Source organism: Vulpes vulpes, chromosome 4 (genome assembly GCF_048418805.1).
Source record: "Vulpes vulpes isolate BD-2025 chromosome 4, VulVul3, whole genome shotgun sequence".
Taxonomy (NCBI): domain Eukaryota; kingdom Metazoa; phylum Chordata; class Mammalia; order Carnivora; family Canidae; genus Vulpes; species Vulpes vulpes.
In genome coordinates this window covers 132,770,101-132,796,924 of record NC_132783.1, presented here as the reverse complement: position 1 = coordinate 132,796,924, position 26,824 = coordinate 132,770,101, and the positions used below count along the sequence as shown (strand labels likewise).

General features: G+C 45.8%; 1 protein-coding gene across 1 annotated transcript in view; it reads right to left on the bottom strand.

Annotated features, from left to right (window-relative positions):
• Window positions 1–26,824, bottom strand: part of ADAMTS12 (ADAM metallopeptidase with thrombospondin type 1 motif 12) — a 295,838-nt gene that overhangs the window by 30,657 nt on the left and 238,357 nt on the right. The window contains exons 17-20 of the mRNA XM_072757296.1: window positions 21,861–21,987; window positions 13,762–13,972; window positions 2,248–3,243; window positions 1,683–2,168 (exon numbers count right to left, since the gene is read on the bottom strand). Coding sequence (XP_072613397.1) covers window positions 1,683–2,168; window positions 2,248–3,243; window positions 13,762–13,972; window positions 21,861–21,987 — 1,820 coding nt within the window. The remainder of the gene's footprint in view (window positions 1–1,682; window positions 2,169–2,247; window positions 3,244–13,761; window positions 13,973–21,860; window positions 21,988–26,824) is intronic.

Genomic DNA, 26,824 nt, shown 5'->3' with positions numbered 1-26,824 from the left:
CCTATCATAAAGGGAATTTCTGCTAAATGTCGCACTCTGTTCTAATAATATCCTTTACTGCTCTGAGAAACTGCAATCTGGACCCTTTTTCTGGTCAAACAACCTGGAATTAACAGCTCTCAGAGGCTTTACTGTGGTTGCCAAATTCTTAGTGAGCCATGATGTATTTCACAAGACAGTTTATGTCTATCAAAGTCAAATGATGACATTTGAGATAAATCAGGTATCAGGGAACTTCTGGCCTCCACAATCATCAGAACTAACATATACTTTTACTTTGGTTTGGTTTTCAGGTCCACTTCGCTTTATGCACAGATAATGCATTTTTTACAAATTGAGTAGAGTCAAGTTAGAAGGGTCATCATCCAACTGACAGTTGTGTCCTTAGGCAAGTCACTTGACCGCCACAGCTTTATCTTCTCCATTTGCAAACTGGCGTAAAAGAGACCTTATCTGCTCCTCAGGGTTGTCAAAAGGAGAAACTAAAAGGCTAGATATGAAAGTGGTTTGGAAATCAATATGCCTTATAAATTAAATGTACTGTAGTTATATTAGCTGCAAATATTTCACTTCTCTTTGGCCAGGGAGAGGAGCCATGGATTGTCATAAAGATGCTGACTAATTTGAACATGTGGTTATTTTGCCACAAAGTCCTCTTTTGAGTCGTCAAATTATTTTAACAAGTTCATAGACTGTGCATTCAAAATTCAAATGGGTGAAAACGATTTTGAAGCCTCAAAAGGATACTAATTAGTTCTAGAAATGGAAAAACAAGTATCTAGCCAAATTTCTGAAGCTTGAAACCGGGGGCCAACATTCTGTCCTCATATTTATTTTCTTCTTCCTTCATATTCTAATTCTTTTAATGAGCCAGAACGATTTTTTTTTTCATGCAAGCACTCAAACAGACCAAAGAGCAAAGAAAACCGCTGATAACACACTAGAGAATGCTTTTAAGGAATTGTACCTTCAATATCCACTCTAGTTAGGATTACCTCACAGTTCTAAACCAGAGTCCCAACATCAGCTTTCCTTTTTCTTTTCTTTTCTTTTCTTTTGTTTTCTTTTGTTTTCTTTTTGAATTTTACTTAAATTCAGTTTCTCAGCACGCCTGGGTGGCTCAGCGGCTGCGCGTCTGCCTTCCTCTGGGGGCGCGATCCCGCGGTCCTGGAATCGAATCCCGCACCAGGCTCCTTCCTGCTTCTCCCTCTGCCTGTGTCTCTGCCTCTCTCTCTGTGCCTCTCATGAATACATAAATAAGATCTTAAAAAAAATAAATAAATTCACCTTGCCAACATACAGTATACCACCCAGTGCTCATCCCACCCCTCCTGCGCCCTCCTTGGTGCCCGTCACCCAGTCACCCCACGCCCCCACCCACCTCCGCCTTCTGCAACCCTTTGCTCCCCAGACTCAGGGGAGTCTCTTAGGCTTTGTCTTCCTCTCTAATTCTCTGCCCACCTCGGCTTTCTGAGCGAGATGCCCCCGCGGGCCCCTGGGCGGCTCGGCCGCTGCTGCAGGAGCGCGGGGTGGTCTACACCCGCTCGGCCGCCCGGGGGCCAGCGGCGGGACACGTTGGCTCGCCCAACCCTCCCGGCCCGGGGGGCTGCCGTCCTCCCTTCATCTCCCCGCCTCCCTCTGGGTGCGGACCCCGCCTGCCGGGCCGTGTCCCCGGGGCGTACCTCACTCCAGTTCCCCGCAATCCAGTGCGCGGAGCCGCCCTGCGGGAGCCGCTGGTAGCCGGACGCGTTGAGCAAGAAGCCCTCGGCCATCAGGGCCTCCGCGTCGGCCTCGGCCAGGCCGGGCCCGGGGCTCCGCGGCGGGGGGGCGCTGCGGGGGGCGCTGCGGGGGGCGCTGCGGGGGGCGCTGCGGGGGGCCGCGCGGCCGGGTCCTGCGGGGGGCGCGGGGGGGGCGCGCTGGCCTCCCGGGGCCCGGCCCCTCGGCTGGCGGCGGAGCGGGCCCTGGGTCGGGGCCGGACGGGGCCCTTGGGGACGCCGCCCCGAGGGACGGCGTTGGGGGCGCCCCAAGGGGCATCCCCGCCCCCGGCGCCCCCGGAGCATCCTCCGCCGGAGCTCGGGTTTGGGTCCAGGCGACCGAGTCGTCTTCACTTCTGTTCTCAGACTGTTCGCCGCCTTCCCCGGAGCCGCTGTGGGCGTCCCCGCCGGCCTCTCCGGTCGAGGGGCCGCAGGAGGGGGTCACCTGCCCCCACGCAGGTGCGCCGGGCCGCGGCCAACGGGAACCGCCCACTGTCGCGGCGGGAAAGCCTCCCTCGGAGGTGGGACCCGGGTCCCAGGCGGGGACGCTCGCCCGGCGCGGCTGGACGCTCGAGCGGGACGCGAGGGGGGTCCGGGCGCCCCCGGGGGCCGTGGGGGGAGGCGGGCTGCGCGCGGTCCGGGCGCTCGTGCTCAGGGACTCGGGCCCCGGCGGTGTGGACGGCGACCCGGGGCTGCGAGGAGTCGGAGGGACGGGCTCCGGGGTGGGCTCCGGGGTGACCTTCGGGGTGGGCTCCGGGGTGACCTTCGGGGTGGGCTCCGGGGTGACCTTCGGGGTGGGCTCCGGGGTGACCTTCGGGGTGGGCTCCGGGGTGGGCTCCGGGATGGACTCCAGGGTGGCCTCTGGAGTGACCTTCGGGGTGACCTTCAGGATGGTTTCCGGGGTGGCCTTCGGGATGGGGTCCGGGGTGGGCTCCAGGGTGGGCTCCGGAGTGGGCTCCGGGGTGGGCTCCGGGGTGGCCTTGGGGATGGGCTCCGGGGTGGCCTTCGGGATGGGCTCCGGGGTGGCCTTCGGGATGGGCTCCGGAATGGGCTCCAGGGTGGGCTCTGGAGTGACCTCCGGGGTGACCTTTGGGATGGTTTCTGGGGTGGCCTTCGGGATGGGCTCTGGGATGGTCTCCGGGATGGACTCCAGGGTGGCCTCTGGAGTGACCTTCGGGGTGACCTTCAGGATGGTTTCCTGGGTGGCCTTCGGGATGGGCTCCGGGGTGGCCTTCGGGATGGGCGCCGGGGTGGCCTTCGGAATGGGCTTCGGGATGGCCTTTGGGGGCTCCGGCTGGGATGCCGGCGGCTTTGTCCCACTGGAAATTGCGCCTTTGTTGGGCTTCAGGACTCTGCGGCTGGACGGGCACTGCTGGAGCCCACAGAGGGCTCGGCTGTTGGGTTTCCTGGTCACATCGCAAGGTTCATCATGGTTCTTGGCACACGTGACGCTGCGGATCCGGACTCCACCACCGCAGGACACGGAACACTGGAAAAGAGACACAGCTGTGAGTTTCGTGGGACTAGAGGTGCCGGCCCTCATGCACCGGTTTATCTATTCACGAGAGACACAGAGACACAGGCAGAGACACAGGCAGAGAAGGAGAAGGAAGCTCCCTGCGGGGAGCCCGATATGGGACTCCATCCCAGGACCCCGGGATCACGGCCTGAGCCAAAGGCTGACACTCAACCACTGAGCCACCCAGGGAGTCCCTCTCACACTCAGGTTCACAGCAGGTGAGCTGGAAACAGAACTGTGCCCGCCAAACTTGTTTTCTCCCCTCTTTACATCTGGTTTCCGTGCTCCTCTAGTTTTCTTTTCTTTTTTTTTTTTTATTAGGATTTTATTTATTTATTCATGAGACACACAGAGAGAGAGGCAGAGACACAGGTAGAGACACAGGTAGAGACACAGGCAAGGGGAGAAGCAGGCTCCATGCAGGGAGCCCAACATGGGACTCGATCCTGGGGCTCCCGGGGCACGCCCTGCGCGGAAGGTGGCGCTAAACCGCTGAGCCACCCGGGCTGCCCCCCTCCTCTAGTTTTCCATGGAAATACCTATCTCCTGGAGACCACATGGGGCTCAGAACCGCCCACTTACTCTCTGCAAACTGAAGATACAAACCACAACACAGTAAAACTGAAGTCTCCCTGGGGCTTTGAACAGGGGACAGTGAATTCACAGAGAGTACAATGATGCATACCTGACACCTACTCAAGAGATAGGAATATTATCTTTTCTAGGGTTGGAATGCTGTTCAATTACATCAAATATTTATACATTTTCTGGAATCTAATAAGTTAGTTATAAAAAACCTTCCCCTTTATATTTAGAAAACACTCAGTATAACCAATGTAGTCTCACCCAGGCACAAAGGCTCCATTTCCACTTGCCTGTGTCAGGTGCAATCATTAAATTAAGCCGAACAACTATCATACCCACACATGTACACAGATCTGGGATGTATTCTGAAATTTTAAAAAAATTATTTAATTTTTTTTATTTTTTAAAGATTTTTATTTATTTATCCATGAAAGGCAGAGAGAGAGAGAGAGAGAGAGAGAGAGGCAGAGGGAGAAGCAGGCTCCATGCAGGGAGCCTGATGCAGGACTTGATCCTGCGATTCTGGGATCATGCCCTGGGCCAAAGGCAGATGCTCAACCACTGAGCCACCCAGGCATCCCCCTATTCTGAGATTTAAAGGTGGGTAGTTAATCAAAGGTAGAGAGATCCCCTTTCCAAAGGGTGAGTCCTGTGGCATGATGCTGATATGAGGGGTCACAGCTGGTGCCCCTTCCCACCGTGTGCCCTCCACATTCTATAGGGCATGGCAAAGCACAGGCAGCTGGAGTGCCTTCGGAGGAATCCTAACAGGATGGTTCTCCCTCAGGAATCACGCTAAAGAATCTACTTCCTCAATCTCAGCAGCTGCAAATCATATGTAGTTATTGCATAACAATTTCTAGATGTTTTGAAAAATCTATACTTTTAGCAGACAGCTCCATGTTTACCTTTTCTTTCCAGTTTCAGGTCAGCCACCAAATATATCGCACTAGGATATAAACCATCCAGAGGTCTTCGCTGGCTGTTTCACATCTGTCTATCTTCTCTTCCTGACCTTGAAGCAGGTTTTTGAGGATGGGGATTGCATACTTCTTGACAGATCTCAAAGGGCTCAGAGCCATTCTTGTGTGTGGTACTCACAACTGCCCTGTGAGACTTACGAGGCCGGAATTATGATTCCACCCTCACAGGAGAGGAACCTGAGACTCAGGGAGGGACTTGCTTAAAAGGCTGCAAGTCAGTGGCAGAGTAAGAATCCGATTTATTTCATAGCCTCATGAAATCTAGTGCGACACACAGAACAGGTGGCCATCTGCTGATTTCACCTCTTGACCTGACCACAAACTCAATTTCTGAAAAGCTACCCAAAGGCAAGAACTGTTTCAGATTCATAAGTGAATTCCAGGATTGTTCTTGGGACACAGTGATCACTCAATACACATTTATTAAGTGACTATTTCACCAAAAAACAAACAAACAAACAAAAATATGGAATGGGAAAATTCTTCTGTGAGGTTAGGCATTTTTTTAGCTTATGATTCTTGCCTTCTCAGGTCCTATTTTCAATTTCCATTGTGTAGGAAATCATATGGCTGTATAAAGACCCCCCTTCGTTTTGTTCCAGTCAAGCATAATCCCTCCCTGATGCCTGATAGCTGTGAAATCAGCTCTTCTGAGAAACAGGAGATGCCTGTCAGCCCAGGAGACTGCGCAGCTGAGAGCATGTTCCCCTGCGGGTTGAGGTCACCTCCCTTTGGAGCCTGGCAAGGGCCCGCTGGGGGAGTTAACCAGTTTGCCTGGTTTACTACAGTACTTCTGCCTTCTTGTGTGCGAAGGGGCTTTAGGCCCTGTCCGGTTCGTCCTGCTGTGCTACGTGCCTCGGGCAGCCTGGGTTTTGAGAGCTGATCCATGAAAGAGGCCCTGGCTGATGCCAACTGTCCTCAAGCAGCAGGTGTACCTCCCTTCGGGTTTTTCTTTCTAAGAAATGTCAGAGTAGACAGCTACATGGCAGGAAGGTCTTTGATTTTTTCTTTCTCTTCATTCCAATTTTTTTTTTTTTACTTGAAATGCTTATAATGTCCACAGGAAGTTAGAATTCACAACTTTACATGCATTTAAAAGTATGTAGGTGTATGCCCTCCACCCCTACGTTGAACTGTGAAGCTCAAGAGCTATAAAAATACCCACCATTTGCTTCGACGTGGATGGAACTGGAGGGTATTATGCTGAGTGAAATAAGTCAATCGGAGAAGGACAAACATTATATGGTCTCGTCCATTTGGGGAATATAAAAAATAGTGAAAGGGAATAAAGGGGAAAGGAGAAAAAATGAGTGGGAAATATCAGAAAGGGAGACAGAATATGAAAGACTCCTAACTCTGGGAAACGAACTAGGGGTGGTGGAAGGGGAGGTGGGCGGGGGGTGGGGGTGACTGGGTGACGGGCACTGAGGGGGGCACTTGATGGGATGAGTACTGGGTGTTATTCTATATGTTGGCAAATTGAACACCAATAAAAAATAAATTTATATATTAAAAAAAAAAAACCTGTAAGAAAGGGCAGCCCCGGTGGCTTAGCAGTTTAGTGCTGCCTTCAGCCCAGGGCGTGATCCTGGAGTCCTGGGATCGAGTCCCACGTCAGGCTCCCTTCATGGAGTCTGCTTCTCCCTCTGCCTGTGTTTCTGCCTCTCTCTCTCTCTCTCTCTGTCTCTAAAAAATAAATAAAATCTTAAAAAAAAAAAAAAAGAACCTGTAAGAAGTAAGGTGAACTCTCCAACCTGCCATTATTAATTAACTGCACACAGCATAGTGACTACACCTCAGCTTTCTCCTCTGGAAATGGAAGTTAATATTAACCTTTTAAGGCTGCTGTAAAGATTACATGAGGCAATAGTCTTAACCCCGTGCACAATAGAGAGAAGACAACTGGCAATTGGAGGCTCTTATTATCACTTTATAATAATGATGCTGATAATAATAAGAACAACACAGGGCTTGGGGGCCTGTGGTTTCTACTGTTCTTGTGGAGCACAGGGGCACACACCTGGCTGTGGGAAGCTACGAGGTGAGCAGCCGCCTGGGTGAAGGACTTGCAGGCACATATCTAGAAGATACTGTGGATACCCATACGGCCCACTGGTTTATTGCTAGATTTTTTTTTTTTTTAAGATTTAGATTTCCTAAGGTTAACAGAGGGACACATAAGTATTTTTTAGAATTCATAAATTACAAGTATTAAATAACCTTATTTACTGTGTGAATTTGCTCAACTTAAAGAATAAAACAGTGGTAAATAATAGCTTGTTGTTTAGTCGAAACATTTTAGACTTTGAGCTTTCAAAACTGAGGGTTAAAAAAACCCAAAAACCAAAAAGACAAAAACAAAAAACAAAAACCTGAGGGTTATTCTAGAACAGAGATTCCAAAGTGGCAGCCTCACGACTAAATTTGACCCTCAAACACGAATTCTTTGGTCTGTTCAATCTTTTTCTTTCTTTCTTTCTTTCTTTCTTTCTTTCTTTCTTTCTTTCTTTCTTTCTTTCTTTCCTTCTTTCTTTCCTCCTTTCTTTCTTTCTTTCTTTCTTTCTTTCTTTCTTTCTTTCTTTCTTTCTTTCTTCTTTCCTTCTTTTATGGGGCAGGGGAATGAGAGGGAGAATCTCAAGCAGGCTTCATTCCCAGCAGGGAGCCTGACATGGGGCTCGATCTCATGATCCAAGACAAAATCAAGAGTCAGATGCCTAACTGACTGAGCCACCCAGGCACCCCGGCTTGCTCAATCTTCAAACAGACGAAACACAAAAACTCAATTAGTAGCCAACATTTAAAAAATAAGCAGATTTCATAGTAAAATTCCAGATTTTACTCTCTGTCTCTAATGATAAATAAATAAAATCTTTTAAAAAAGGAAAGAAAGAAAAAAATAAAATTCCAGATTTTAATCTCAAAAAAGCAGATGATCTGCAAGTACTGGTCCCATTCCCAAATGGCAACTCAAAACTTCATTCATGGAGACCTGGGTCTGGGAGCAATTTATGTGTTTTCCAGAACACCTACGTTTCGTCCCCACGTGCTTTCCTTACCGGTAGACCCAGAAACTTCCAATTAGCCCAGGAATGTGATTCTTTAGCACCGGGGCACATTGTGCCCAGCAGGAGAGTGTTAATTATCTACCAACTATGCGGGGCCAAAACCAAAGTTGCCTTTTCTAGCAGTCACGCTGGAACAAGCAGCGCTATTTTGTACTCAGCCCCATGCTTCTTCCAACACACCTTCCAACTGTGTTTATCTCCTTAGGAGCTGTCAAGCCCTGCAGATGATATAAATGCAGGACACAATGCCACACTCAGAGCTCATCTTGATGGGTAGTTTCCAAAACCACTGTCTGCTATGATTACTTTGTGCTCTTACCTTGTAATTTCGAACTCTTTGTACCAGGCAAGCAACATCTTTTATTGCCCTCCCTGGGAGTCATCTTGCTCCCATGTGCCATTACTCAAGATTAAGATCTCCGGGAGCCTGCTGAGAAAGAGGTGTGCTGCTAAATGAGTCAAGCCACCCACCCAACGTGCGCTGTGGAGGAGGGGAGCTCACAAATGGCTCGGAGCTGTAGTGCTGAGAGTTTACTAAAAAACACAGTCGGGGCTTATCACAGAGTTAGAGCTAAAGGGCTGAGTAGAGAAATAGCTAGTGCTTGGCTGTAAATAACACCTACTGTGTAGTCTTGGGAACTTATAAATGAATGATGGATCTCATGCTAATGCCAGCTTTGAAAACACGTTGAAAAACTTGGGGAACTGTTATGGATTGTACTTCCCCCCCACCCCCCAAAAAAGATATACTAGAGTCCTAACCTCTGCCTATTCCTTACCCGTATATCTCAGAATGGGGACTTATCTGGAGATGGGGCCTTTACAGAGTCAATCGAGTTAAAATGAGGTCCCCAGATGGGCCCTAATCCAATATGACCACTATCCTTATAAAAAGGGAAATTCAGACACAAAGACACATACACAGGGACAATGCCACTGAAGATAAAAGCAGAGATCAGACTGTTAACATCTACAAGCCAAGGAAACCAAAGGCCACCAGAAGTTAGAAGGCATGGGACAGAGTGTCCCTCACAGCCTTGAGAAGGAACTAATAACTCTGTCAACACCTTGATCCTGGACTTCTGGCTTCCAGAGCTGTGAGACAATAAATTTGTTTTTGATTTTATTTCAAGATTTTATTTATTTGAGAGAGAGAGAGAGAGTATGAGCAGTGGGAGGGGAAGAGAGAGAAGCAGATTCCCGGCTGCGCAGGGAGCCTGATGTGGGGCTTGATCCCAGGACCCTGCGATCATGACCTGAGCTGAAGGCAGACGCTTAACGACTGAGCCACCCAGGCGCCCAAATTTTTGTTGTTTAAACCACCTAGCTTGTGGTATTCAGTCATGGCAGCCCTAGCAAACTCATGTGGTACCCTAGATAATTAAACAATATATCAGACAGGAGGAAGAGAATCAACATGGTCCTGAACTGGTTTTCTGTGAGTAGTTGTGTCAAACAAGGATGGCTATACGTGTTCTCCAGGAAACCTGGCAAAGCACAGGCTGCTGACATCTGAGAAGAATGAGATGTTGGCACTCACAGACATTCCGAGCCAAAAGAGAAGGTGGTCGAAGCTAAAATATCAGGTGTTCAGCTTTGTACTTGATAGATTCTCAGTTAGTTGGCTAATTGCTTGTTTTGTTCATTTGTTTGTGTGCTTTTATCAGGCACAGAAAGGGCATGTCTGCTTTGGGAGCTCCATCCACACCCCATCAAATACATTAAAAAGATATTACTGGTCTTGAGGGAATATAATTTATTTCTCTAAAAACCATCTGAAAAGCCTTTTCTTCTTTTGCTTTAGAAGTATTTTCAGAAAGGGGCAACTTATTTAATAAGAGTGCTCTGATTTCTCAGCAATCATTATGCATAGTCTGGAATTCAAGAAAAGTGACAAAAGCTGCTCTATAAATTGTTTCCAAACATAATACACTTTTTATGAATACTAAGGGCTGTCATATTGTTATATTTTGTAGACATTTGAGATGCATAATGCAGAGTGTTGATAGTAAAAGCTCTGCTGCCTGCATTAAAATCCTGACTCCACTGCTTTAAGGACAAGCCTCTAAACATCTCCATGGCTCAGTTTCTTTACCTGTAAAATGTGGTTAATAAGGCTGTCACGAGGTATTGTGTTAATACCTATAAACGTGTTTAATACACATACTAAAACGCCAGTATCTGCCATTCAAATGTAAATAATTATTGATTTCTGATTTTGCTGTGGCCTTTGTTTTTATGGAAACCATACATTAACCTTTTCTTTATTTAGGTCTCAAACATTTTTGTAGACCCTTGACTCAAGCCTCGTGCTTACAGTGCTCCATTCATAAAATGGCCTTGAACTCAGGGCATGGGTCTAGATGACAATGCGGAGGGGCACAGATCAGTTCTGTGAGGGCATCTGGGTGCCACCAACTGGACAAGGCTTGCAAAATCACAGTAGCATAGAAGAGAGACACTTGTCTTCTTGCTTGAGAATGAAGTTACCATTTAGTGAACACTCACTATTTGCCCGGCACCAGGCAAGGGGCTTCTGTGGATTATCTTCAAGCCTTACACTAACCCTGTCTTTATAAGTGGGAAAAGGCTGAAGGGGGTTTATCACTAGCTCAAGACCATATAATTAGGGTTGCCAGGGCTAGAGAACCTAGGAAAATTACTCTCCCACTAAATCCATTTGCCTAACTGCCAGGAGTAACAGGGGAATTCATGAACAATGTCAGCCTCATGGAGTTATCATAGATGTTCAATGAGGCAAACTCTATAGTGTGAAAAGCACTGAACAGATGATAGATGACACTGTTATTTCAATCTATTTACCAGGAAATGACTGTTTCTATAGCTTACTACGTCCCAGGCACTTTGGATGTTTGGAACTATTAACTCATTTCCTCATGACTTCTCTTGAGTCTAAGTACTGCTGTTTTTCCTGTTTCATAGATGGAGAAAATAAGCCACAGAAAACTAAAAGGAATCACAAAGAGATTAAAGTCACACATCTAATAAGCGTCAGAGCCAGGGCCTCATGCCCCAGAGACCATGCACGTTCTTCACCACTAGACTGGCTGGCTCTCACAAGGCAGGTCACCAAAGTGGTATATCTAATAAAAATGGGGGCCACAGAAACTTGGATACCCTGTCTTTGTTTACGACAAATCCAGTTTCCCTTCTTTACCCTCTGTGCCCATAAAGTAGTTTAGGTGAACACAGGGTAAGATTCTTGGTGAAATCTGAGATTGGGGGTAGGAGTCGTGTTCAGGGCATGAGCTTAGAGAGGGAGGGGCTGGTCACAGGGGCAGAAAGGCCCCCAGCTCTTTCTAGGTCCTCCCTGTCCCTGCTGGGTCGGGGAAGAATGTGCCAGCCTGGCACAGCTGAGCTCACTCTTCTTTCATTGCTTGGGTTAGCAGAAGTGTCTTGACAGGGAAGGGAAGTCAGCCTAGGGAGGATGGCGCTGCAGGAGCCTCATAGTTCTTAGATCTTTTGGCGCAGTTACCTCCTAGCTTCTGACATCCAGGGTGCCCCAACCAGCCCAGTGCAGACCAAACGATGAGGTATCCTGGGAGCACTACCCGGCATCCATTAATGTCAATCTCAAGACAAGCTCCAGACCATGAATATTATGATGGCAAGAAGACAGCACTATAACAACTCTCTTAAAAATGTCTCTGGGCCTAGTTAGAATGTCAAAGACATTTCCTCATATCCCAGCAAAGCTCATTAGAGGGCTAACATGTACAGACATTAGCAAGATAGCAGAGGAAAAAAAGGAAGACCCACTGGATGAATATTTTGTTGCTGATTTAGCTAAAAGCACCTGTCATGACAACATCCCCTAAATGAAGGCCAGGGCTCAGCATTTTTGCTCAACTCCATCAAGTGGAAGCTAGAAACTGAATTCCGTGTCTGCTCACAATACACTATGCAATGGCCTGTTTTGGAACAACAGACACGAGTGCTTGTCGCATCGTGCCAACTTTTTGGTCCCTTGTTTTCCAGTTAAGGCACATCATTTTCTTCTCCATAAACATGAGCACAATAAAAACTTCTCAGCCAAATATGTAATTGTAATCCTTTAAAAAAGCATGAAGAATCTGGCAATTAGTAAATTCTACTTGACCAGAATTATGGGCTGCTTCAGATGCAGCCAAAACATCCCTGGTAAACAGATGTAATGGGCCAGTCACAATACCTCGTTCAGCCTTATTTGGACAACACTGTAATTTACAGCAATCTAGGCTGGCCCAGGGCTACCCTGTCCCCTCCCAGGATCAGCCCCATTGCCATATGTGCACAGATTAGTTTGTAGGTATGTTTTCTTTGCATGTATTTGTCTTTCTTTTTCTTTCTTTCTTTCTTTCTTTCTTTCTTTCTTTCTTTCTTTCTTTCTTTTTTCCTATCTTTCCCTTTTGATATAAAGTTCTTACAACACAAGAACCATTTCCTTTTTATTCTCACCTTGATGCCCAAGAGAGCATTCTGCACAGATTTAGAAGCTAAATAAACCTAAACTATGACGATGAACTAATGAAATAAAGCTCTGGAAATAATGTTATCATAGTGGCTGTATTCAAATGAGTGTTTCTGCTTTCAGATAGTCAGCTTCAGAGATGGCACCTTTGCTTATATAAGTTTCCAAAGTCTTCTTTAGATAATACTTCGGGGCAGCCTGGGTGGCTCAGCGGTTTAGCGCCGCCTTCAGCCCAGGGCCTGATCCTGGAGACCGGGGATTGAGTCCCACATCGGGCTCCCTGCATGGAGCCTGCTTCTCCCTCTGCCTGTGTCTCTGCCTCTCTCTCTCTCTCTCTCTCTCTCTCTCTGTCTGTCTCTCATGAATAAATAAATAAAATCTTAAAAAAAAATACTTCAGCGTTCCTTTATTAGTACAGATACTACTTACTACACTCTCCTGAGTCAAATATTTTCCATTTGTCTGAAGGTGAGTCCTAAGAGGAGTTTCTATGACATTCTGGTCACTGGTAGCATTATTAACAAAAAGCCCAGGGCTTTCCAAGGAAGCTCAGAAGAAGTCAGCTTTCATCCATGAAGTCAGGACTGTTGGTTTAAAAACTCATTTATTTTTTGTCATTCCTTAGGTCATTGAACTGCAATGTGTGCAGGAAAGCAGAGGCAAGACCCCTGGAGACTACGACACTTGGAGAAAAAAGGGTTCCACTTCCACTACAGACTCTGGAAGCACAAAGCATGACAGTACCAGGTTCCATGGTAACCTAGAGAAAAGTGAGGCCTGGGAGTTTTTTGGGAATTTCTACCCACTGATTTCTAATTATATTCTGAGAATTTGATTGGATTCATTTTGGGAAAATGCAACAACACGTATTTGAATTTATGTGGCTAATAATAGTAGATGTTTGAAACCTTGGTCAGGTCCAGCCTTGACCCATGCTGAATAGAGAGACGATTTGAGGGGCTTCTTCAAGTGTCAAGTTTACTACCTCTCATTCTATCATTAAAGCAACATTCCTCCAGTTTTAGTTAGCTGCAGTAGTTCTAGTGAAACATAAATGTAAGTGTTTAATAAACTAGCTCTTGGGGTGGGTGGAAGAGTCCTGATTTGCTACCAATGGTTTAACGATGGGACAGCAAAAATCCTGACAATGTACCAATTAGCTGTTGTGAGCCTGTGCAAATGGGATCCCTGGCAGGTATTTGACTACTGGACAAGTGAGAAGAAAATCCTGTAAGAACAGAAAATAAGCAAGATAGGATACAAGGCAGTGGGAAATGCAGGAAACAGGCCAGAGGTGTTAGACACTGGCCACTGCACCATTTTCTCTAGAGTTGCTCTGGATTGGTTAACGAAGAGGCAGGGGTGGCAAAGTGATGAAGCTCACCTCACTCCAGTTGCCCACGGTCCAGTCTGATGGACACAAGATGTCTCTGTTGCAGGAAATGAGGGTCTTGGGCTTCAGCAGGTGCTGGCAGTCTTTAGCTGGGAGGGCCTGCTCATCAGAGCCCATGGTCTGGATGCATAGCACCGTTCGCTTCTTCTCTCCATGGGGCCCACACGATGCTGAGCATGCTTCCCACTCCCCTGCCCACCACCTGCAGACACACATGGACATGAGGGAGAAGAGCAGCACAAATATACATATATATACATTCAGTTCAGCCACTGGAAAAAGAACCAGGTGCAGGGGTGCAGGTACAGAGCTGGGTGGCCCTTGGAGATACTCCAGCCTGCTGGCATAGACAGGGCCACAGCAGGCCTGTGCAATCACGGCTTGAGTCCAGCATCCGGCATAAGGAGATGCCCTAGATGCCCTCTTCCTTTAGAGTCAAGAAAATAGATGTCTAGTTTTCTATTCTACAAAATCAAACACACTTAAGCCTTATTTTCCTCATCTGTTAAATGGATATCACAATCCTAACCTTACATGAGTGTGGTAGATTAAACAAAATACCAATTTATATGTAGTGCAGAGTACAGAGCCTGACACATAATAAGAATTTGATCACTTGTAATTTTTGTTGTTGTTTTGACTGCTGCTATACCGAGTAAGAGAATCTAATAGAATCTAGGTCCCCCGGCTCCTACCTAAATGTTTTTCTGTTCTACTGTGAGGTGGGTACTGAAGCAATTGCTGATTTTCAATTATCTAGGAGATGGTCAATCAGAGGCATTGCCTTCATTCTCCTCATCTCCTTCAGTCTACCTATTACTAGTTTCACTGGTCCCTTTGATAAGAAAGCAGAAGGAGAAACAAAATAATTTCTTACTTGTCAGGTATTCTTGACAAGTCAAAGCATTGAAACTGTTTGCTAAGTGAATACTCTGAATTCACTGTGGCAAAACAGGATGTGAACTCTTCCTCTACACCATTATCATGGACGATTTACTCCAGATTCTAGAAGGCAGACCCCATGGCTACACAGAAAGAGCTTTTCAAAGTAGGAGGGAGCCCTCTCTTCTTTCCCTTCTCCATCACTGTGTAGATCTTGCCCAGCACAAAAGAGAGAACAAGTATCTTGATCCAGTGTGGTTTGGGTTCACCATTGTTGGCAAGTACAGCCCACTTCTTCGGCTCTCCATGCAGTAATAACATGGAATGCTTCTATTTTTCATGGGAAAATAGTATAGCGTGTGAAGTTGTTAGTTCCTGAATTGAAGGAAGACTTCTAACCTTGAGATAGCATGGAATTTTGAAGAATTTTGTACTATGATTTATATTTAGTAAGTATTGTATTTATTTGGGCAAAACTTCCTTTGATTTTCATGCCTTTAATCTCAGGTTAAAAATATTTGAAGAAAGCTACTCCTTGATTCTATTATATTCTTTAATAAGTTATTTTTAAGTTATTCAGATTACTTAGTTATTCTTTAGTGTTTGACATCTATAATTAAGTTATTAAAACTATTCATTTATTTATTAAGTAATAATAATAAATAAGGTTATTCCCTTATTCCTTAGTGTTTATCATCTGGCTGTCTTGTGTGGATAAAGAGCTAATATTGGAACCACATGATGTGAAAACAACTGAACACCCACTTCAGTAATTATTAATCTACTTTACCCTACTTTTGACATGTCCAGCGGAAGTCAGACATGTTACTGAATATATGAGATGTCATTTTGGAAGGGCTTTAATAATCTGAGTGGACCGGAAGTATATTTTATTGAATTACTTGCTACACGGCTTTCAGCTGTTGTCACCACAAAGTGATAATGAACCTATTTTCTCTTTTTCTGGAATCTCCTCCATAGTCCCCTGGGGCCTTTTTGCATCTGTTTGTCACTAAAGTAAAAACAGACTTTTTTTTTTTTTTTTTTTTTTTTTTATCTCCATGCGAAGATCTCCAGGCCCAGGGCTCAGGAGCTATTGTCAAGTTGTTTTCTGTTCTCCCTTTCATTTTTTGATGTCTGCCATATGCCACCTTTCTAGGAGATGTATAATAGAGTACTATTTTTATATTTATAAGAGATTTGTGGCAGAAGGCTGTTGAAATGCTCTGAGGGATTGGTGAGAAGGGCAATGTAATGCAAAGAACTCAGCAGGACAAGAGCCCAGCCCATTTTGTCACCCCAACAAGACAACCTCCCTGGCCTAATCAGCACAGAATTAACAACAACCTACCCTGATTGATTCTGTTTTTGCAACTGATCTTTATCTTAGAATCTCAGAATGCTGATGACACCACACAACTGGATAACTGGTCGTGCACTGCCTTTACAGTTCTTTAGTCCCCTTCCAGGAGTCGATTTCACCATCCCAACTACAGTGTAAGAGTCCTGGGGGCATGGGGGGGGGGGGGCGCCTGGGTGGCTCAGTTGGTTAAGTGTCTGATTTCAGCTCAGGTGGTGATCTCTCTGGGTCCTGGGATAGAGCCCCATGTTGGGCTCCCTGCTCAGCGGGCAGTCTGCTTCTGCATTTCCCTCTGCCCCTGCCCCTTGCTCTCTCTCTCTCTCTCTCTCTCTCTCTCACACATAAATAAATAAAATCTTTAAAATAAAGTCCTCCAGACTGGGGCTCTATCAGTGATTCTCACTATAACAACACAGTGGGAGGCTTTAAAAAGCAAAAAATGCTACCAAATGACAACAATTTAAAGAGATCCATTCAACTGCTTACATTCCCTCTTCTTAAGTGTAATCTTCAAATTGTTTGCAGGGAATTGTACGAAATGATGTTTTCCAGGATAATAGCAGAAGTTGAGGAGTAGAATGGGCTGTCTTCCTCCTCCGAAGCGTGACGATGTGGAATAGCAGAAGTGGCAGCTGCAAAACTGCTCATCAGCTCTCGGCCAGAACCTGGGCACTGGGTGGCACATGTGTGCTGGCTGGGATGGCGCCGTGGGTGCCCGGTGCCCAGCTCCTGCCTGCGGCCGCAGCACTTCCTTCCTAAGCGCCAGGGCTTCATTACTGACTGTGGGGCAGGGGGCTGAGTTATCGGTCCATTTCAAAATTTTGCTCTGAATCAACAAGCTGCATCTCATGCACCCAACTAAGAAGCCTTCCAGGGGGTAAAGAGGTGACACTTACCTTGTTCTGACAACGCTGCTTTTAGAACTGAGGGATGAAGAGATGTCAACCACAAAGCCCCGAGGAAGGAGGGCAGGACCCTAGGGACCATGGCCAGGAGGCAGGGTTTTGGGATCCAGCTGCCTGGCTGCTGGTCTAGCCCTGACAACAGCTTGCCTTGCCAATGAATATGCACCTGATAGAGCCTAGCTGGTTGCAAGCTTCCTTAGGCAGTGACCTTATTTGTGCTATTCCAAAAAAATCCTTTGTCATTCCAAGAAGTCCCAGTCACTTGGTTTTCCAAGCTCTGAGCTTCTGTAACTTCGTTGGGGGGATCTCCTGTGCTCTTTTGCTTGCATTAAGTTGCCTGCATTAGTTTCCTATGGCTGCTGTGATAAACTACCACAAACTTGGTAGCTTAAAACAACAAAAAATCTGATTTCTTATAGTTCTAAATTCAATAGTACTGGGATGAAATCAAGGTGTCAGCAGGGTTATGCTCCTTCCAGGGCTCTATGGAAGATCTGTTCTTTGCCTTTTTTCAGTTTGTGGTGGCTGCCAGCATCCCTTGGCCTCCAGTCTTTAAGGCTAGTATCTTCCCATCTGTCTGTTCTGTCTTCATATCATCCTCCATGTCTGTGTGTGTGTACGCACATGACTACTGTGTAAAATTTCCCTCTACCTCTCTCTTAGAAGAACCCTTGCAATGACACTTGGGACTCAAGTGGATACTTGTTCAAGACCCTTTAATTTAATAACATCGGCAAAGATCCTTTTTCCAAATGGGGTAACATTTGCAGGCTCTAGAGATCCGGATGTAGATGTCCGTCTAGCCTATCCCATGACCGCACTGAGGGCAGGTTCAAGTCCTCACAGCTCAGCTTGTATCACATAAGAATTCCTTTATGAAGGCTCCTCTTCTGTGTCCCCTTCAGCTCAGCTCCTCTGGAAGGGTCCTTCAGCCTCTGGACTCTTGCCCAAATATCCTTCTCCCTCTCCCACCAGTAGTACCCTACTGTAAAGTTACCTCCAACTAGAAATTTCTAATGGTTGGAGTGTGGACACAGGTAAGATAACCACCCTCATGGAAAGTGAATTCTGAAAAGAGTGAGGCCAAGTGATCAGCTACAGGTAAATCAGAAAATGTCAGCAACAGATTGATGTGTTCTAAAACCAGAGCTGATACCAGAATCTTTTTGGACTATGTTGCTTTTTATGTACATAGCCCATGTCCCCAGAGCCCTACCTTGGCTTCAGCAGGTGAGTGTCTGCATCAAGATCCTTTGGAGCCCACCACATCTAGCACAGTACTTGCTTTGCTTTAAACACAGCCTGGATAGGGGAGAGGTGCTTGTCTTTCGTGGGGGGTATGTAATGGTGACCACAGGCTATAGCCAGACAGCCTGGGTTCAAATCTCTGTCGTCTACTAGTTGCATGGTGCTGAGTGAGGTAAGGAATATTTTTTCCTCTATAAAATTGGCACAATTATAGTTATTTTTCTGAGTAGTCGAGAATAATAAAGAGAATACATAAGATATCTCTAAAACAGCATCAGAAGTGAGGTAGGTGCTTAAAAACCCCAGTTTTCCAGATGCCTGGGTGGCTCAGTTGGTTAAGTGTCCAACTCTTGATTTGGCTTAGGTCATGATCTCGGGGTTGTGAGGTCAAGCCCTGAGTCAGGCTCTGCACTCCATGTGGAGTCTGCTTAACATTGTCTCTCTCCCTCTGCCCCTCCCCTGCTCATTCTCTCTCTCTCTCTCTGTCTCTGTCTCTCTCTGTCTCTATTTCTCTCTCTCTCAAAAAAAAAAAAAAAACCCACCGTTATTTTCTACTCTACTTTCCCATTACTTATGTTTCAACAAATGTGTGGGTTTTCCGCACCAAGCAATTCTGATCCTAACTGTCTGGGGTTAGCGCAGACTGGACAGGTTAAGGGCTCAGCCCCACATCACCACCCCCACCCCCTGCTCTTCATGTCCAGGTGGTGGTCACCTGTGCTTCTCACCAGCTGGCTACGAATCAGGGGTTCCCACATCCCTGCCAAGGGTTTGATAATTTGCTAGCATGGCTCACAGAACTCAAAAAACAAAACTTATTTACTAGATTACTCATTTATTATAAAAGGATATAACTCAGGAACAGTCAGATGGATGAGGCTCACAGGGGGGGTCCAGGAGAACGGTGGCAGAGCTTCTATACCCTCTTGGGGCACACCACCCTCCCAGCACCTCCATGCTTTCAGCTCCAAGAATCTCTCCTTCCCCTCTAGCTAGACTTTGTTTTTGTCTTTTTAATGGGGGTTTTGTTACATAGGCAGGACTGATTACATCATGGGCCATTCTTGACTAACTCAACCTTCAGCCCCTCTGCCCTCCCCAGACTTAAAGGAGTAGAGCTGAAAATTCAAACCCTCCACTCACAGCATCCTCTGTCAGCCAGCTCCATCCTGAGGCTGTCTGGGAGCCCTGGCCACTTCGTTAGCATACAAGACAGTCCCTTTGGTGGTTCTAGAAGCTTTAAGAGCTCTGTGAGGAACCAGGCACAGAGATGGCATATATAGCCTCTATTGTGTCACGATACCTCAGTGTTCAGTAAATGGTAACTGTTATATGGCTATAATCACCATTGTGCCTCTCGTGAGAAATAACAGAAGCTTAATAAATATTTGCTGGCAATAGTAAGGTGGAGGGAGACTATGTAATAAGATGAAATGAGAACCTGAACACCAGGGACAAAGTTAGAGGCAGGAAATAATCAGCTGTGGTTTTAAGAGGACATCTAGCCCACAGAGAGTGGCTTTGAAAAGCAAGGGGAGAATCCCAGGCTCGTGTGTCCCAGGAGAGCAACAGGTATGTACTGGTAGAGGATCATTAACCCTGAGGGAGACCGAGTGTGAGGAAGCATGTGAGCACAGCAGAGCATGGGTGAGTGATTAGCCCCAAGAACCGTGCCTCCTTCCTGGCTCACTCTTCCCAGAGAAGAAATTATGGGAAGGGCAGCTACAGACAAAACCTAGGGCTGGCAAGAGCTGTGGCTGGGTGAGGTGGCCCTGGAGAGGTGAGGCAGGTCAGGGTCTGGCTCCCTGCCTCCTGGCCTGCTCCCCCCTAGCAGAAACCACAGAGCTGGACACAGAATAATCCTTCTGACTCCGGCCTCTGCGTCCTGCCTGTCTGCCCTCACCAGAGGCCATCGTTGCCTGCCTTCACTGATTTGTCTGGACTCTTTACCTAGTTCTTTGAGATTTATCACATTCTTCTGGCTTTTTCTTTAGAGCTCAGTTCGTCACTTATTTTTTTTTAACTGATTAATTTTTTTAGAGAGAGAGCATGCATGAGAGTGGGGGGAGGGGCAGAGGGAGAGATGGAAAGAGAGAGAGGATCTCAAGCAAGCTCCATGCTGGGGAGAGCCCAATGCAGAGCTTCATCTCACAACCCTGAGATTATGACCTGAGCTGAAATCAAGAGTTGGACGCTTAACTGAATGAGTCATCCAGGGGTCCCACTTGTTTGATTTACAATACCAATGAGTCCCCTCCCGTTTACCTAAACTCCATTTAGTGTGTCTCCCTAGGCCTGGAATGAATGCCTGATGGAAGCCACAACCTAAGTGCACCCCTGCTGAAGGTCACTAGAGAATGAAGACACTCTTCAGAATTAATTCTTTTTTTCTCCCTTCCCTTTTCCTTCCCTCTCTCTCTTTCCCTCCCCTCTCTCTTCCTCTCTCCCTCCTTCTGCTTCTTGCTGTTTTTCTTTCTCTCCCTCTCTCTTTAACATAAGTCCCTAATAATAACATTCTAGCCACCTTCTGGGATTCCAATATCTATCTAGAACAGCAAATGAGTAGCTCTGTAACACTGTTCTCAGCCAAGGGTGCTTTTACCCTCTATGAGACATTTTGAAGATATGTTTGAATGTTTGAATGTTTGAAGATATTTTTGTTGTGACAACCTGGAGGAAGGGTGGAAGTCGCTACTAATGTCTAAGCAGGTACAGGCTGGGGGTGTCGCTAAACATCCTACCACACACAGGACGGCTCCACAACCAAGAGTCATCCATCCCAAATGTCAACAGTGCTGAGACTGAGAAAGCCTGCTCTGGAAGGCCACTCCAGGCTGCCTTACATGCAGATGGGCGCCGTGATCTGACAGTGAATGCTATGCTGCCCTGGCACAGTGTCCCCAGGCTGGCCCTGACAGCCACACCTGTCAGCTCAAGAACTTTGGGGGGATCTATATAGCATTTTCTTCGGCAATGCTTTGAGACAGTCTTACCAAATAAACAAACACAGAACACACCAGCTTTGTGAGAAATACTACTCTATGGGGAAAAGATGTCCCTACTCACAGCTTGTCACAGGCTCTAACAGCACAGCCACAGAAACCTGTAAGAGTTTTCCTGTACTTATTCTCTCTTTTTTTTTTTTTAAGATTTATTTATTTATTTATTCAGGAGGAGGGAGCAGCAGGCTCCATGCCAGGAGCGCTACGTGGGACTCGATCTGGGACTCCAGAATCACGCCCTGGGCCAAAGGCAGGCACTAAACCGCTGAGCCACCCAGGGATTCCCTCCTGTACTTACTCTAATAACAAAGCCTCACAACCCTCCTTTATCACTGAGCATTAGATTACTATTAAATTAGTCTTTTCTCTTTCTTTCTTTTTCTTTCTTTCTTCTTTCTTTTTCTTTCTTTCTTTCTTTCTTTCTTTCTTTCTTTCTTTCTTTCTTTTTCTTTCTTTCTCTCAGAGAGAGGGAAAGCACAAACAGGGAGAGCCAAAAGGAGAGGGGAAGAGAGAATCTCAAGCAGGCTCCATGCCCAGGGCAGAGCCCAATACTGGGCTTGATCTCATGACCCTGAGATCATGATCTGAGCCAAAATCAAGAGTTGAGTACTCAACCAACTGAGCCACCCGGGTGCCCCAATCAGACATCATTCTAAGCAGACACACAGAGCTCTAATTCTTATCACTTCTTACCTGGGTGGACAATCCTTTTCATGGCACTTCTTCTGTCTCCCGTTGGGCTGTGTTTCTGGGTCACAAAATGTAGCTTTCACCATCCCGTGGCCTTTCTTCACACAATGGGCAGTCTGGCGGCGAATACCTGGGGGTCAGGCAGAGGGTTCACATATATTAAATCCTGAGCCCACACGCTTAGTGTCAAGTGAGGCCCCTGGTCAAGTTACCATGCTTATGGCTGATGGGGAGGCTGTCCATAGGTTATCTGGTTTGTTCCAGGGGCAAACCAAGTACATCTGTAAGCTGGGTTTAGCTTTGGATAAATAATAATAGTGAACACGTACTGCTTTCCTTGTCCCAAGCACTGTTCAAAACTGTATGTGTGCATGCCAACAAATATATATATATTTAATATATTATAAATATATTAAAATGTGTTACTTATTATCTATTTTGAAATATAATGACCCAAACCTCGCAACAATCCAATGAGGTCAACACTACCATTATTGGTATGTGAAAGATGAAGAAATGAAGGCACAGCGAAGTCACACAGGTGGAGAGAAGACAGGGACCACAGGTTCTGCTACCAAAGACATTAGCAAGAGAGGAGAGAGGGTGGTCAGAATGTCATGGATGGAGAGGCAGAGGGATAGAGAGAAGGAAGTCATCATGTCGCTTGAGGGAGGTAATGCTTCAATGTTAGGTGTGAAATACTGGGGACTGGGATGCCTCTCCTCCCGGGGACAGAGCATCAACTTGCACAAAGGTTGGCGCTCTGAACCCTCAGGGCATCCAGGCCTGCTTTGAGAGGGCTTACTGGTGTACAGAATTCCCATATTCAAAAGGCTACGAGTACACCAAAAGCCAGTCACCTCCCCACTTCAGCATGTGGAGGGGCTTCCCCCCAGGCACACAGCTGGCAGGACAGGACCTGCCATCTGCCACCTCCCGCTGCCTCATGTGACTCGTTCCAGCCCCGGTGCCCAGGCTGGCTTTCATACTCACACACCAGCGATCACACCTCAACATTTAAAAATGTCAGAGGGAGTTGTCATAGGGTAAGTGAATCCTTCAAAATGAATCAACAATATTTTATTGCTAAATAAAACAGTATTTTCTTCTTTTGGAGAGATAGGTAACCTTTCAACCACTCAGGCTTTGTCAACTGTTAAGACTGTGTTATTCCTCTTTCGTTATATAAATCAGACACTGTCGACAGCTGGAAGCAACATTGTAAGAGGAATGTAAGGGCCCTTCCAGGGCCCAAGGACTGAGTCATTGGAAAAGACACAAGCACCCGTGGAGGCATCTTAGACAGTGTGAGTGGATTACAGGCTGACATGGCCGAAGCCAGAAACACTGGCATGCACCTGCCGTGGTAGAGCAGAGAAAAGAAGAGTTTAGGTACTTGGAAATTTCATGAAAACGTTGGCAAATTCTTTCTGTCAAAACCTAAAAGGAAACTGTCAGGTGACTCTCGGAGGTTAGAAACATCCCCCCAAAAGGCCTGTTTCTGTGCATGAATAGCAAAGATAAATGTGCTTACTCAGAAGTAGCAGAAGGACACAAAATATTACATAAAATACCTGTCGCAAAGTTAATACTATTGCATAGATAAATGTGCTGGATCAGCAGCGAGCTGAACAGATGGACTGGCCAGGCAAATGCTGTGCAAAAGGCAAAATTAATAATGATGTTTCAGTTTCTCTATTGGAATGAATGGTGTCTATCATTACATACTACTTGTAATTTATCTGATAAATACTATATATTTATGTGTATGGTAAACAACATAAACCTTATTCCTCAGCCTATGCTTAAATCCATCTCAGTAAATTTTCTATTATTTTCATGAAGTCCTAAATATTAACAAAAAACTTCCAGATATTGTCAGAGATCAATACCTTCACTTGGTTGACCCTGGCAGTTACAGTGGATGAAAGATGGATCAGTAGCAAGACGAATGAAATTTTAAAATAGCCAAAGAATTATCTGAATAATTTTCCAAAGAAGTGAATTGTCCTCTCAACATCAGTGTAGGGTCTCACATCCGGGTCAGAGTGGAACGTGTGTTCCTATTTGTGATTCTCATGCTTTATCACGAACATGTGGACCTATCTCAAATGCACATGGTTACTTTGAGCTTTGGAAATATTGAGGAAAGGTGTTCATTACAGCATTACAAAGATGTTTATAACTGCAAAATAGTGGAATGTATAAATAATTGTATACTGGCACAGTGGAACAGTACGCAGCCCTTCAAGTGAACGTACTAGAGCTACTATCATTAGTGGGGATTTTTCTTTTTCTTTTTTTAATAAATTTTTTTTATTCGTGTTCAATTTGTCAACATACAGAATAACACCCAGTGCTCATCCCGTCAAGTGCCCGCCTCAGTGCCCGCCACCCAGTCACCCCCACCCCCCGGCCATCTCCCCTTCCACCACCCCTAGTTTGTTTCCCAGAGTTAGGAGTCTTTCATGTTCTGTCTCCCTTTCTGATATTTCCCACTTATTTTTTCTCCTTTCCCCTTTATTCAGCGGGGATTTTTCTCAAAAGCATAATACTGAGTAAAACCAGCAAGACAAAGAATAATGCACAGATAATGATCCTATTTATAAAAAGCTAAAATACCTGAGAAACAGTATTCTTTAATGTATATGGCTATTCACATATATAATAAAAGCATTTAACAAGATGCATGAAAACAATAAATACTAGTTTCATGACCCTAGTTAGCTCTGGAGAAAAACGAAAGGGAGTGGAGCCAGCAAAATGCTCTTCAAGCATATTTGTGTGATTTTTTTTGTTTAAACATGAAGATTGAAATAAGCATGAGCGATGGTAAGGTCTGACAAGGTTGAGTGGCTGGTATGCAAGAGTTTGTTACTACGTTTTCCATTTTTGCTAGGACATTTGTAATGCTTCCCTGCAACAAAGCATAAGGCTAAAACAATGTAATACCAATGAAAATAAAGCAAAACAAATAAAGTGGTTGCCACTACTTGTTTGTAAATCTTTTACTATGGGAATCAATTTGGTAATAAGGTTCTGAACATTACCATAATATTTAAATTCTTTGAACCTAGAAATTCCATCTATAAATCAACGCTAATTAAATCATTCTTTACACGGTCCCCAAAAGCTCACCAGAAGATGATGATCGATGTAGAATTGGCTCAAGACATTTTGCTTTGTCTTGCCAGGGAAATGCAACACATCCATAAAAATGATAGCTATGAGGATGGAGTAGCACATGGAAAGGCACCTCTGTTACGACGTTAAGTGAAAGCTTGTGCATACATATAAGGATATTGGAAGGCAAAAAAAAGCAAAGTACAAAAGTGCATGTGTCAGGGGAGTGACTTTTCCTATTTTTACTTTTCCGGTAAGCTATTTAACTTAATTTTGTAATATAGAAAGTTTTAACTCAAAGAAAATACAACGACATCGATGACTGATTCAGTGTTTCAGGCAGTCTCTGTCTTTAGATTTAGCAACGTGTGTCCTATGGGAATATTAGCATTTCACCCTCTTTGTCTGACAGCACGAAAGGAGAAATGTTGTCTTTCTTCTCCGCCAGATGAAGACAGCTCACGGTCACTGAAACAGGCAGTGTGACTGGGATTCGGGGGAGAACGTGGACGCCGTGACAGCTCCCTGACAGCTCCTGTTAAGGTTTAATACCCAGGAGGACATTTGCCCACGCAGGCCGAGGTGCTGCTGAAGGATCCTGATTCACATTTGGTAAGGACATCTCATTTCCTAGCCAGGAGGAGCCTGCTTTCTGATGACTGTGCCGATTGGCCATTTACCTTGGATCCCTGTGTTCTGAAACACTGCGTGTGTGATGCAAAGAATTCACCCCATGCTGAAACAGAAAAGGGGTGGATGGGTGTTCTGTTTTGTGGAGGGGCACCTGGCCCCTCTGGATGGGCTGAGTTTTCACTCCTTGGTGTCCTGAGACAAAAATGATATAAGCTTACAGCTTACACCTGTACTTTTCTGAAAGAAGAGAAAAATGGGGATGTGAGCTGGAAAATGTATTTGTGACTACGGTCCCCACGACCTCATTTTCCTCACAACTGCCCCTCAGAGAAATTTTTTTCATGAACTTCTTTCCTGCTTAAATTGCTTTTGTGCCACAGCCAGCCCAGCTTCCCAGGCAGTGGGGCAGGATGTCTGGAAATGCTAGCCATAGCCAGGGGATAACAGCACTGACCCTAACCCCACCACCAGCCGCTGCCACACATCACACCTTTGACCCTAATGGATCTCCAGATATTTAGGATTTTCAAAACATCACACATTTTGAAATGAACATGATCCCCGTGCCTTCTAAAAGCTAACCTTTCTGTACTGAAGGAGGGAAAGGAAGAAGTTGGTGATACAGAAATTGTTTATTAGATTGATGGTACAGGGACTCAATGCCTGTTGCTAGACCTCTTTGCAGGACTACTTCCTGGGGCAGGGAGCGAGGACAGGGGAGAGCAAGTGAATGAGTGGTGCAGGGACACAGTATGTGAGAGAGAAGCCCATGGGGGAGTAGATGGTGTTCTTCTGGCCCATTCACTCCTTCACCTTCATTCCCTTGGTTGCATCGCTGAATCTGGCACTTCACCCTGTTGCTGCCCTAGTTTATAGGTGGTAGTTATACAGGATCAAGGCAGGAAGTTCCAGAACAGACCTGGACACGATCTAAAAGGAGAGATCAAGGCAGAGGCCTTCTCCTGGGTACTACTATTAAAGCTCCCCAAAGAGTGAAAAGTCCCAAATACCTGACAGGCCCTGAGCCTGTGCTCCCAGGCCTCACAGAATTTCATCTAGCCTGTAGCAGAGAGAGTCAGTGCCCTACAAACGCCCTTGTGCTTGTTCACCGTTCCTGGCTTCCCTCTGCAGTTAACAGTACCCAGAGGACTAAAGGTTTGCCAACGAAAGGTGAGCAGAAATGATCTGTGTCACCACCAGGCCAAAGCCCT